Source organism: Doryrhamphus excisus, chromosome 15 (assembly GCF_030265055.1).
Source record: "Doryrhamphus excisus isolate RoL2022-K1 chromosome 15, RoL_Dexc_1.0, whole genome shotgun sequence".
NCBI lineage: Eukaryota > Metazoa > Chordata > Actinopteri > Syngnathiformes > Syngnathidae > Doryrhamphus > Doryrhamphus excisus.
In genome coordinates, this window is record NC_080480.1 from 17057854 (window position 1) to 17071552 (window position 13699).

The 13699-nt window shown below is 47.5% G+C and overlaps 2 protein-coding genes across 2 annotated transcripts; one reads left to right on the forward strand and one right to left on the reverse strand.

Moving 5' to 3' along the window:
* Positions 1 to 338: 338 nt before the first annotated feature.
* LOC131103739 (migration and invasion enhancer 1-like) lies at positions 339 to 1954 on the reverse strand. Its single transcript, XM_058050236.1, has 4 exons — positions 1791 to 1954; positions 1531 to 1628; positions 1323 to 1399; positions 339 to 1228 (listed from the first exon to the last, which is right to left on the reverse strand). The coding sequence occupies exons 1-4, from the start codon at positions 1820 to 1822 to the stop codon at positions 1145 to 1147; spliced, it is 291 nt and encodes a 96-aa protein (XP_057906219.1). The 5' UTR covers positions 1823 to 1954; the 3' UTR covers positions 339 to 1144.
* A 1928-nt stretch (positions 1955 to 3882) lies between these two features.
* Positions 3883 to 8089, forward strand: si:ch211-214j24.15 (GTPase IMAP family member 8). Its single transcript, XM_058049745.1, has 5 exons — positions 3883 to 3907; positions 4316 to 4978; positions 5252 to 5956; positions 6059 to 6676; positions 6877 to 8089. The coding sequence occupies exons 1-5, from the start codon at positions 3883 to 3885 to the stop codon at positions 7491 to 7493; spliced, it is 2628 nt and encodes an 875-aa protein (XP_057905728.1). The 3' UTR covers positions 7494 to 8089.
* The last annotated feature ends 5610 nt before the right edge of the window (positions 8090 to 13699 follow it).

The window sequence follows — 13699 nt, forward strand, 5'->3', positions numbered from 1 at the left end:
ATTTTATTCCATCTGTCAACTGCAAGTTGTTTGGACTGCCATTGGTGAATTGCCGCCCTCTAGCGTCAGTCACCGTGTAGTGCAACGGCGTGAGTATAGTACCGATTAGGAGACTGCGGTGCTTTGTTTCCATGAAGATGGCAAACCTAAGAGGAAGAACTGGACGCCTGACAAGCAGAATGACTTTTGGAAAACAACACTTCTCCCATCTTGTTGACGCCTTTGAAGTGTGATGTGAGACAAAAACATGTTTACACCAGAACACACGGCGGTCGCTAAGGCTGCCGTCTGCTGGGAGAACACACCGTTCCTAAAAGGAAGAGCGCGTAAACACAAGAGAACTTGAAAGGGCTGACTTTATTTTAAAAAACAACATCAGCATTGGGACAGTAAATTAAAGTAAATTGGTGAAAAGTGCCTTATGATCACCAGGAGCGCTCCTGGTGGTGATGCTGCTTGGGAATTTGGAACACGGGAATCATGTAGTTGTGTTGGTAAAACACAAAAAGTGAAAAGACGGGCGTTTCATAAGATAAAATCAAAGAAATTGTTTACTTTAAATGAAAATCCTATTGTGGTCAAGCTCAACAGCACCTCTGATGGTTGCATCCAAGTACTGCATTGCAATTTACTCTCATTGACAGTTATTACACCCAAATTCTGAAGTAAATAATTCGCAAAGCCTGTTGTTGTATATCTAGAAATTATTTGCATCGCAGCTGCGCAAGTTCATGCACAGTATCTGAAAAACCGTTATTACAAAAATGCATATTAATGTGACTGAAACATCCGCTTTAAGCTTTTACTGACCTTGCATTCAACAAAATAGAAGTGCACGAGATGAATGCAAAAACAAAAATGAGCCACTTGGACTTCGCTGCCTGTCCTCGTCGCCGCGCTTAACGCAAAACAGGATATCCGGGCGTGAATTCATCATAGCGCAGCCGTTAATCTTTGTGCCTGCACTAGTCATAAGCAGCCTGGAGCTCCGGCGTTAAGAGCTTAGAGAGGAGCCGGCAGCAGAAGAAGAGACGTCTCGTGGAGGTAAGAGTGTAGTGATAACCTCGTAGCATCCCGTCTCACGTGATCGCAGAGCAGCGCGTCCAGTTGCACCGGTTCTCCGCTGCGGACTACTCCGTCGCGGCTACATGATGACGCAGGGCGCGCGGCTCTTGGTGATCTTCTGCAAGGAGTGGCCGTCGTACGCTTTCTGGATGGTGCCCAACACCTGGGCATATAAAAAGGCACATAGAAAGGTAAACAGGTTAAACAAGTAACTTGAACTATGTTCACTGAGATGTTCTCAAGTGGATGCTGCTTACATCATCCTCGTAGGGGAATCCTCCGAGCTCCAATTTGGAGAAAATCAGCTGCCCGTTGATGACAATCTCAAAGCTGGCTAGAAAAAGGATGATAAACCATAATTTGAATGCACTATGTCACACGAACGTAAAACTATGGTATGCTCGCCCCAGCCGGCCACCGTAGGAAACGCCACCATTAATAACAATAGCTGTTTTTTCTACTTACCTCTCCTCCCCACAAAGCCCGACACCTCCGCATCAGGAAACTCGGCCTTGACAACCCGGGCGAGCTCCTGATAGCGGGGCCCGTAGCCTCAGTTGCCACTGGAGGTGAAGAAAAACAATAAAAAACACGTCGAATTAAAACAAGGCACTAGGCTAGCTTAGCTATTAGCTACGCATGCCAAGAGTCGGCAGCGCCGGCTAAAAACGTCAGAAACATAAACCCAGAGCCAACATAAAGAGTGTGATAATGTTAGCACTTACCAGTATTCCACTTTTATTGTTACCACTCCCATCTTTTGTTGTTTTTTGTTGTTGTTGAGGCAACCACAGCAATCGCAGTGTTAGCAAAGTATGCAAATAGCCGCTTAGCTTGGTGTATAAGAGGAGTCCTGTTAGGGGCGGGGCTATGGGCGGGGCCACGATGGCACCACAAATACAGGTCACGTGACGGGGGCTTCACCGCAGTCACAAAGCACGACCGGAAGTTGTACATTTACTCGCTTTGTCACATTTGTTTTATGTCTTTCAGGCCACTAAAGACTTTCTTGTTAGTACATAAAAGCGATGTTTTATCTTACAATTCTGACGTTTGCCGAGTGTAGCTAAAAGGTGACACTAAAAAAAAAAAAAAATGTTGGTTATCCTTTATAGATATGGGGGAATAACTACAAAAGCACAAACCATATTGGAAAATTGACAAACAATGAAAACCAGGACATTTGGCACCCACATTATGCACACTAGGTGAAATACATCATGCCAGTTAAGCCTTGAGACAGTCCCATTTGTACAGTATCCCTTAGTAGCTCTCAGAACACAGTCAATATCACCATGGTGCCATCAATAGAATACCTTATGTGTCTAGTGCATGATTGGAGATATCCACGCTTGTTCAACTGTGAAAGGAAAAATAATTGCTGTGTTTATCGCTGTGAAATGCCCATGCTTTCATTTGTGTGTGTAGCGTGGATAAAAATATTCACAAAGTGTCCTGAAAGCAGACAGTTTGATGTGTCTGAATGACGTCATGAATGCAACATGTGATGTGTCTTAATTGAAAAATACTGCACTTTTTCCTCAACTTACAATTTCACTCAGTCGACATGAAATTAGCTTGAAAGTCACGCATTTAAAGTCTTCTATTCGAAAAGCCAATCCCATCGGCAGCTTGCTAGGTGTCAACAAAACGAGTCTTACTTGAGTCTAATTTGAATGCCTTTGCACTGGAATGGAAGCACAATCAGCGTGAAATGGCGTGAAAATGTGTCCAAAAAAGTGGTTATTGTGGGGATTTCATACTTTTCATACTCAATACTTTGATACTGATTTGATACTTCACTTAAAAGTAAAATAAACGACCGCAGGCTGTTTTTTTTTTGTTTAGAAGTCTGTGTGACTTCCCTTTGACACGCTGGCATTGAATTCCATTTCAAGCGGAACGTGGCCATTCGCCGCATGACGACCTCGCCAGAAGCAGTCATGCTAGCTGCTGAGATGACTTGCTGTTTTTTCCGGAAGAGGAGTGTCTGAGTGACACCAGCCAGCATAGAACATAGTACATCAAGGGGCCAGTACAAGATCCTATAGCAAGTGGAATCTCGCTTTCCATCATTGATGAAAACCCTATCCCAAAAACGTACAAAATCCATAGGAAATAATGTCAACACAATTCAAAAATCTGAACAAAAGGGCATTTCATGGAATAATTATCGTTGTACATGCAAAATACATGTACATAAAAATTCTGTTCAACAAATGTTTACATTTGTTGTTTACTCTGGCCCCCAACAAGCTCGGGTGTTAAATACTTGAGCATTGCGAAGGGAGCCACAACAAAGAGGCTGAAGAGCCACGTGGGGCTCTGGAGCCGTGGGTTGCTGACCCCTGGTCTAAGGAAAAGAATGGGCCTAACTGTGCACACCTTGATAGAGGTTTGGGAGCTCCTTAGGCCGCACCCTCCCACGCATTCCGCAAATACACATCAGCAGATATGCTAACATTCCATAAACAGCTTATATTGTACTTGGAAAATATTCAGGAAATATCAGCAGATTCTCCAAATGCTAACTTAACTCATCAGCTAAGCCGGCCTGATAACAGTCAGCAGGGGATTCCACATTCATGTACATATTTCTTAATAACAATGGAAGAAGAAATATCAAAAGCCAACATGAAGCAGTACGCGTCCACGTCTAGGTGGCGTTCGGTTGATCCATGAGCACGGATGACCTTCAGACTCATAAAAACATAAAAATGTTAAACGTCTTCAGTCACTCCTTTTTCACCGAGCGTGGCTCACGTTTCCCAGAGAGGAAAAGAAGGAGCCATGTTGTGTTGTTTTTGAGCGTAAAAGATGGCGAGCAGTGAGCTGGCGGCAGGTAAGTCAGGTCTCTTTTGCGTTGCGTGATTTGTTTTTGCTTTTTCTTTGGAAAAAAAAAATCCCAAGAAAACCCAAACCCGTCGTCGCTGTGGCATGCTGAGCAATTTAAAACGACTTTGACCCTCTTCTTCGTTCCTGCATGCATACTTTCTGTTTGTAAGGATTTTAGTATTATTTATTATTATTATTATAATTATTTATTCATGATCTAGTGCTCAGCTTGCCTGTTTTGTCATCCCATTCAGTTCTATCATTCATCATTGTTTACAATGTAATGATATGCTAAATATCAACATTAAATTGTATTTTCTTTGCCGGCTGGCTAGTAGAGATCACTGCCGCCATCTAGTGGCCGCCATTTTCAATGCTTACCCAAATAATCCAGTTCCTGTTTTTCCCATGTCAGGCGAGGGCTGGTGTCCATCCCAGTTAAAGATCGTCCTTCTGGGTGGCAGGAACTCAGGGAAGAGCTCCTTAGGAAACCTTCTCCTGGGCAAAGAGGAGTTTGCCACCAAGGAGAGGACGTCCTGCTCCAGGAGGTTGTCTCTGGTGGGCAGATGCTGGCTGACGGTGGTGGACGCCCCCGGCTGGTGGTGCGACTTCACTGCAGAGGAGACCACCCGGCTGGTGAGGAGGGAGATCCGGGCGAGCGTCCCTCTGTGCTGCCCAGGCCCGCACGTCTTCCTGATCACGGTCAAGTCCAGCTTGGACTTCACTCAGAGGCGTCGCCGGGCCCTGGAGGAGCATGTGGGTCTCCTGGGGGAGCGGGTGTGGAGTCACTGCCTGGTGGTCTTCACCTCAATGGACAAGGCGGCCCGGGAGGTCCCGGAGGGGGCGGCGGTACGCTGGCTGAAGAGCAAGTGTGGACAGAGATACCTCACCTTGAGCGGAGGACATGGAGCCTCGGAGCTTCTGGAGAGCATCCAGAGACTGGTCACTGAAAATGGAAACCGAGTGTTTGAACTGACGGAGAGCGTCTGCAGGGGCATCGTGGAGGAGGAGACGCGCGTGGAGGAGGCGGCTCATGCCAGGCTTCTGATGATGAAGACCCAGAGATCCATCATGAGAGGTTAGAGAAGATGTTAGGTTCTCCTGTGTTGTGTGTCGAATATTCAAGTGAAGGTAGAATTCTTCCTGGCGGGTTCTCCGAGAATAATGGGGACGGACTGCGTGCTGGAGGTCAGGGCTGAGGACCAGGATCAGGGTTAGAGTTCTAGATGGACAGTAGAGGGTTTAGGGGCATGGTTAGGGTTAGCTGATGTTTCCTGTGAGGTCTACTAACTGACTACTCCAATGAATATTGATTAGAACGTTGCTGAAATGTGAGGACTGTACCTTCCAGAGCGGGTCCGTCCTCTCCCGGATGTCAGGATTGTGCTGCTCGGAGCCAAAGGTTCGGGAAAGACGTCAGCTCTTAACACCATCCTGGGCCGGGAGGACCGGTCCTCAGGGAGAACGTCCAGCTGCGCGGTGGGAAGAGGCGTGGCGTTCGGGAGACAGGTGACGGTGGTGGACACCCCCGGCTGGTGGATGAACTACTTCAGCGACGAGAGCGCCGTCTTCGATAGGAGACAAATCCAGCTCAGCCCGTCCTTGTGTCCTCCCGGTCCTCACGCCTTCCTGCTGGTGATCCGCGTGGACCGGGCCTTCTCCGAGACCTACAGGAGGGCGGCGAGGGAGCACCTGGAGCTGCTGGGCCGGGACATCTGGAGTCGGGTCATGGTGCTGTTCAGCTTCGGGGACTGGCTGGGGGCCACGACCAGCGAGCGGCACATCGAGAGCGAAGGCGAGCCTCTGCGCTGGCTGGTGGACCGCTGCGGGAACCGCTACCACGTCCTCAACAGCAGGACCCGAGGAGACGGCTTCCAGGTGAGGGAGCTGGTGGGGAAGATCGAGGAGATGGTGGCGGGCTGTGGCGGCCGGCATCACGAGGTCCCCAGGACAGATGCGGACGAGCTGGAGAGGACGATGATGGCCGAGATGACGAGAGCCAAGGACAGGCTGACGAGGCGGGGGAGGCAGAGGAGGGCGGCCCGCATGCAACTTGGTGAGCCGAGCCACTCTGTATCGTTTATAAACCTGCTGGTCCAGTCCCTGCTGGAGCGGCACCAGTCCCTTCAACCACCAAAGCAGTTTGTTGATGTTTCAGAGAAGCTCCGCCCCCTCACAGAAGTCACGCTGCTGTTGATTGGCGGCAAGAAAACAGGCAAGAGCTGCTGTGGAAACACCATCCTGAACAGAGACTGCTTCCCCGCCCACCGCCAGACCACTTCCTGCGCCGTGGAACGAGGCAGGATCTGTGACAAGGTAGTGACGGTGCTGGACACGCCCGCCGGCTTCCGCGTCACCGCCGACCTCCTGAGGACGCCCTGTGCCGTGCTGCTGGTGGTCAACGCCAGCGCCTCGTTCTCAGAGAGCCGAGGCGTCGCCTTGGAGGCTCAGCTGCAGGGCGGGGACTCGGCCTGGCGCAGAGCTCTGGTCCTGTTCAGCCACGGAGACTGGCTGGGCGACGCCGGCATCGAACGACGCATCGAGAGCGAGGGAGCGGCCCTGCGGAGGCTGGTGGAGAAGTGTGGGAACAGGTACCACGTGCTGGACAACAAGCGGCGCCAGGATGGCGGGCAGGTCGTGCAGCTGATGATGCGGGTGGAGGAGATGCTGGCTGCTTCTCATCACACGACACAGGCATCCACTGCGCACGCTGACGCGCTCTGCAGGAAGGACGTGTGTTTGATGCCAGGTGGAGGACAGCAGCTTCCGCATGACGGTGAGTCTGCAACGCCGTTTCTAACCTTTTGATGTTAGCTAAAACAAAACATTAGTGCTGGTATCGAATGACAGTCCATCAAAAGTCAGCCTTACATTAAAAAAATATCTTTCATAAAAAATATAAATATTTATATATATTTATATATAATAAATAATAATGATGATGCACACACCCACCTTACCTTGCTGTGGTTGCAGTGGCAGCCAGTGATTCCTCCACGCGTCCATCAGTCAGCCACGCAGCGGATGAAAAACAGGTCGCGCTTCTGGACACGAGGCGGGAACGAGGACGGACTGATCTGTCCGTGTGGAACAGCGGGAACGCCGCTTCCCGTTTGGTCGCCATGCTCGCTAGTGCAGACAGGCTGAGGGCGGGAGGCGGCCACAGGTTAACCGTTAACGTTCCGGGGTGGCTCCACGCTCCCACGATGCTCCTGGTGCTGCCCCACACTCACCTCGGGATGCTTCCAGGAGGGAGCGCCGGCCTCGAGCGCTCCCTCTGCATCCAGAGTGACCTCCGGAGCGACCGGGCCAGCCTGGAGGAGCTGGAGGCCTTCATTGACTCCTACTTTGAGCTGCTGTGGGAGCAGGTCACGGCGCCGCCTCAGGCGTGTGACTCCGCCCCCACGGTGCACAGCGACAACGGCGTCGAGGGTGAGCTTCTTTCGTCCATCGATCAGAAACTCTCCAAGCTGGACCTCCTGGAGGACATCCGGGTAGACCTGGCAGAGGTGAGGAGGAGTTTGGAGCTCAGCTGGACGATCATACAGGACCTGAGACGCAAAAGCAAACGCAACGCCAGGTCACAACATTAGGTACACCTGCCAGCCCTGATACATGAGCTGTATACAAAAACAATATGTTTATTACTGTAGCTAGCAGTGCTGCACAACAGCATAATGACAATAATAAACATATTGTGAATGAGGAACTGTGGGCATCCTTCACACGCTCGTCCACAAGAGGGAGCTGTTGCACCATCGGACTACAGCTTTGCACACACGTGGACACAACTTGAACATCATCCACTGTGGCAGGACATCATTGTGGAACAGCTGGGCCCACTTTCACCACCATTACAGCCACCATTATCTCTCCGTCAATGTGTCACACAGAATGGACATTTTTAATAAAGCCACGCACTCTTTGAATGAAGATATCGGAATAAAATATCTGTATTTGACGACTTTAGATTTACAAATGATGTACTTGTACAATATATAGTTGAGATAAAAAGGGTAAATAATGCTCACAGGTATTCAGTTGATATGAGAATTTCATGTAGTGCTGAGTTGTTCATAAATCGTGCAACTTTTATTACTTTTTTTTATATTTTATATACATTTATTGCATTATTTTACCAACAGGAGAAAGGCAAATGTTGCTACTGTGTGAAAATATATTTTTTTTTTATTAGAATTTTTAAAAAAAGTTTAGCACAATTGCTAACTGGGTACCCCACAAAGCAATGTTTTGATTTGAAATACATTATTATTATTTTTTATTATTATTATTATTTTATTATATTATTTAATATCAACTGAATGCATTTCAAAAACTAAAAAAATATAATAGCAAGTGAACATTTTTTTGTGTTAATGTTCATTTAAATACAACTGTCAACATCTTTGTATTATTCTCATTCCATGGGTAAAATCCCAAATCCTTCCCATTGCTTTGACAGTATTATTATTCCTTATTCCTAGCTGGCCCGTGCCCCCCCATGCCTGCCTCATTAGGGTAGTCCTGCTGCCTGGAGCGAGAGAAGAAGAAATAATTCACTCACGTCCCCACGGAGGTGCCGAGTCCATATCCGTCTCCATTAGCGGCACGGAGGGACCCCCTGGCTTCATGCCTCCTCCTGCCTTGTGGCAGAAGATGGAAGGGAGAGTTGATTTAAGGAAGGAAACATCCATCCTCCTCTCTTCCACCGCACCTCGGCAGGCCACATCAACTCTGAACCCTGAAGAATGTCAATCACTGCGTTTTACGGCTGACACAGGAACACCTCCAAGGGGTGTCCGAAGTCCAGATTTATTGTCCCTTGGCATCTGAAAAACAGAATTCATGATATTAAAATATACGACACTCATTTGCTTTGTCATCTCGAAGACAAAGCTGAGATATTTAGCTGAGCATATAGTCGCCGACATTGGATTTCTTTAGCATCTATGGACCCCAGACTGACACCCCAGGTCCAAAAGTTGCACCCCAGCGGCATGCATGTGTGGTTTGTGTCAAAAGTAAATCAACTCCATTTATTTCTTTTTTTTTGCCAGCACCTGGCCAACACATACCACCCCGTCCCCTTCTCCACGTCTGCCGTGGAAGCCCATCCATCCACGGTGAGCTGACTGGGGAAACACTAAAGGGCAAAGTTCAGGAAACAATTAACCCAAACGAAGCAAATAGCGTCTCTGCCGCCAATGTGTGTTAAATCATTACGTCTGAGAGTGGGAAAACGTCGGGGAACGGCGTCTGCTCCTTGGAGAGCCTCTCTCCGATCATCTTCTGCCTCCAGTTAATGCCCAGTTGTTGTCTTGAAACACCGTACTGTACATATATACAAGTACAAGCTAGTAACCAAGTCCGGAAGAGCTAATATACGGGCTGCATTTGCTCAAAAACATCTGAAACTCAGAAATATTAGTCTCTGTCAATATTTTTGTGTGCAAATCACTTAAATAACGCTGACAAATGTTCCTCAATTGTTATTTTCAATGTGTCTCTAAGTCATGTTTTGACTTTGGCTAGCTACGCGTGTTTAGCGTGTCAAATAATAATTGCATTTTTTTTGTATCTTACAGTTATCACACACACATACAATCATGCACAAGTGGCATACATCACAAAGACAAGAATCAATGTAACCTTCATTGGTTCCACGTCTTGAATCAACATCTGTTAGATGAAGATAAGAAATATATTCCACAACTTTATTGGCATGCTTGCCATGCACAAAACCAGTCATACGCACCGCCTGGAAAATGAGATAATGGGAAAAAAGACGCCGGAAGAAACGGCGGCGAATGACTACAAATTGGGATCTCAGAGCAGAGGTGCGCCACGCATGCAGATGCGCAGCGGGGGTCTATTATGTCCGTGTGGAGGACTTCCAGCACATTAACGATTAATACACACGTAACCCAGCAGAATGAAGTGGCCATGCGTATGAATGAGACTTCATGAACCCATATGTTTATCGACTGCGCTGGAGGAAGCGACAGGAAGTCAACGACTGCTGCAGGAAGAGGATCGTGTTTTCATCTCAATGCCATTCAATATGATCCACGTCAATACTCAACTACAGTGGACATCCCCTCAGTTCTTATTCTTGGTATGAGCCAGACATTCTGAACAAATGGATGCTTCCAAGGTTGTGGGAAGGGCCTTTTCTATTCCCAGTCCACGTAAAGGCATCACTTTGGAGTGGAAGAAAGCCATCCCAAATCCCAAAACCATGTAGAAGGTCCACCAGGCAGGCTGGAAGCATGTCTTTACATGTTAATGACTGAAGGAGAAGAATGAAGAATTCAGTGATGTGGAATGAGATCGGGAGTTTGGTGAACTTGCTTCAACTCTTCTTCATGATGTTTTTGTTATATAAATTGTTTTTTTTAATGTTATTCTTATTTATGTCTATATTATCATATATTTATTATTAATGTTATCATATAAACAAATGATGGCCAATCCCGACACGCAGGCCTTCCCAGGCCAGTTGTGGAATACAATCCCTCCAGGAACGTCCCTCAAATGTCTCATCTGGATGTTCGGCAGCAGTAGCGGCAGTAACGCCACTCTATAAAAATAACTCAAATGTTCAGGGCAAAATAAAATTGACAAAAAAAAAAAAACACGCATCCATAAAAGCTATTAAATGAAGCAACTGCACCATGATGACAAACGTGCTTTGAACTGCTGAATGTTGACCTTTAACGCAGCGGCAATTAGCATCCATTAGCACGTTGTACAACATCACCATTCCAAATTTACAGCTCAGTGACCACCCACCCCCCCCCAAACCAGGAGCACATCTGCTCTACGGATCAGCAGCCGCTTCTTTCTTTTTTTTCTGGCAGCAGGTCATCGCCTCCTTGCTCCTTCACTGCGGAATGTCCGTTGGAGAAATATGGCCAGGAGGAAACTTTGAACATCTTAGAATTTGAGGCTTTTTTGGCATTGAGCGTAAAAGCTTCGTAAACACCGAAGGAGAACATGACCCAAGGGGGACGCTTGCCTGCAGGTCATGAATCACTCACCTGCGCTAATTAGCCAGGGAGTTGATTTCTGGCGGCGAGTGCAGCATGAAGGATGGCCGTAAGAAGCGTGGGTCAAAGGTCCAAGCATAAAATGAAGATGTTCATGGCGTCCATGTGGTTGTAAATAAATACGCCACGTGAGAAAGACTATACGGATAATAATTCTGCAGTCAAGGCCATTTATTCTGGGATCATTGGAATTCCGCATCCATTCTCATCCCGTCTCTTTGAAGGGGTGATACCCGAGCCGAGTGAGTCCAGGAACCCGGCCATGAATATGCCAACGTGAAGACACCCCGCCAGGAGAGTAGCATCACTATCCCTCCCCGCCCTGCAGGTCTGGCTAACATCCCGCGGCTTCCAGCTTGTAAGTTTGACGCTTGATATTCATTCTCCACGGCTGAGTGCATCTCCTCCTCCCAACGCTGGCTCCCAGACGACGGCTAACCCGTCCCAGGTGAGCGAGCTCTTCTTCCCTTGGCTCGCCGTTCAATCCCCTGGCGGCGTGCCGTGCATGCCGTCGCCTCCAAGAAGAAGATGGGAGGAGGAGTTGCTGTGATCCATTAACGTCGTGCTCGGATCACTCCGACTCTAAAGAGCAGGTGAAGCCTGTTGTCTCTGAACTTTGGCTGAAGATCCCAACATCTGTACTTTATATCCACGCGGCGACCTTTAATGGAGGAATGATCATGGCCCCGGAATTCTCCGGTTACCTGCACCTCTCCTGCATTGCGTGCGGCAATCACGTGGGAATCTCTTCCTTCATGTTGCAATGCTCCACGCCAAGGAATTCTTCAGGTTGTGTGTCCAAGCGCTGGCAGCTCGTATTTTACACGCATGTGCTTACCATGACTAACAGAGCACGCACCGTTTCTTTTCGGGACGTAAATACACACTTGCAGGCCACTTCATTAAGTACACAATCTCCATATCTCCCATGTATTCATTTGCTTTAGTAAATATGTGGCGCTACTTCTTCGCCCTAAACACATTATAATGGGACTGTCGTTCCAACTCCATACTGTAGGTGGCATCGTAATGCTGCTTCTCAACGTACCACATATAAGCACATTCACGGGGGAAAGTGCTGGCCTCACGTTATATACGCTACAAATGACAGTAAAAAAAAACATTCCACAACCACTGATTTAAAATACGGTAGTGAAAACTAGCTCCGTTTTTAAGGACAAAAGCAAAATAGAGTAGACAAATATTTGTTTTTGAAATATCCATGTTTGTGCGGACATGGCCTCAAAGCGCTCATCAGACATGGCGTGTTATGCAAATGAGACGGTGACACCATCTGCCACCAGTGCTGTAGATATATTCCATTGCTGAAATGTGTCACCAAAACAAACGTATTTGTAAAGGCGTGTGATTGGATGGCGTCCCCAATCAAGTGAGCATTGGCTTGCCTTGGTCAAGTTCTAGAGGTCACAGGAAGTAAATACGTGGCTGTAGGTTACTCAGAGGGGCCACAGGCGTGATCTCCAAGGAGGACATAGGAAGTGGGTGGGTGGGTGGGGGGGATTGATGTGTGCCGGGATCAATAATAGAGAGTATCTCAGCCGTGAAACTAAATCACTCTGTGGCCGCTGTGCTGCTGCTGCTTGTCGGCAGGGTGGTGGTGGGTGGTGGTGGGGGGGTGGGGGTGTCAGCAGAAAATAGCAGAGTCATTTTTTTGTGACTGCGGGTGTTTTTGTTGTCACGCTCCATGGGGGGCCTTACAGGCGGTGTCCGTGATGAGGACAGTCCATGCAGCGTGGATTGGACACATCTTAGAATTCTTTTGGGGGTGGGGGGGTGGGGGGCTTTTTTGGAACATTGTAAACATAAATGGAGCAAAACTGCAGAAGACAAACCTGAAATGCTGATACTAACAACTAGTAATAGCACAAAAGCTATGTTTTTATAGCCTTTTTACAAAATTAAAAATATAAAAAATACATGTTCTTTGATTTGACAGTATGCAGCACAAAATAGAAAAAGTTTGGACACCCCTTGCTTAGCGGGTAAGGGTGTCAGCTATGTTAAATATTACTGTACAGCAGTCTTATGGTGATAAAAATGGATTAAAAACTAAATTCTTACCTCTTGATTTACATTTGAATGGTTTGATTGATTTACATTTGGAACATTTTACACTTGAATAACTATTATATCTAAACGATACCTAGCATTAACTCTCCTTTTTACATTTTTTGGATTTCTTTAAAAAAGGACTGCATGTCAGATAAGAGTTCGAATCTCCGTTTGGGCATCCCTGTGAGAGCTCGGTGTCAGAGGCGCCCTCTTGTGGCTGTCAGCGGCACTACAAAGCTCTGTAGCGCATGTTAGCCAGATGGAGCTTCATTACAAGCAATCACATGATCAACTCATGGGGCAATCATGCAGGCAGCTGGCGCCTGAATATATATGTGTCTGTCATTTATTGCCCCCCACCCCCCACCCCACTTGAATGTATAGCTCCACTCCTGTAAAAGAAAGTATTTACCTTTTGATGGCACTGTCGTCATGAGATGAGGGGGCGTGGCCAAAGTAGCCAAGCCGTCAGTCAAGGGAATAAAAAAAGTTGGCATTGAGTAAAAATGACTGTAGATACTACCTACCTGCACAATGATGATGATGATGATGATGATGGGGGGGGGTGCTCGTCGTGACTGCAGTGTCTTCATTACCTTTGTCTGCACCTGCAGGAGGAGAGAGTTAGAGTGTGAGAGAGAGCGAGAGAGGGGGGCGGGAGAGAGCGAGACAGACCC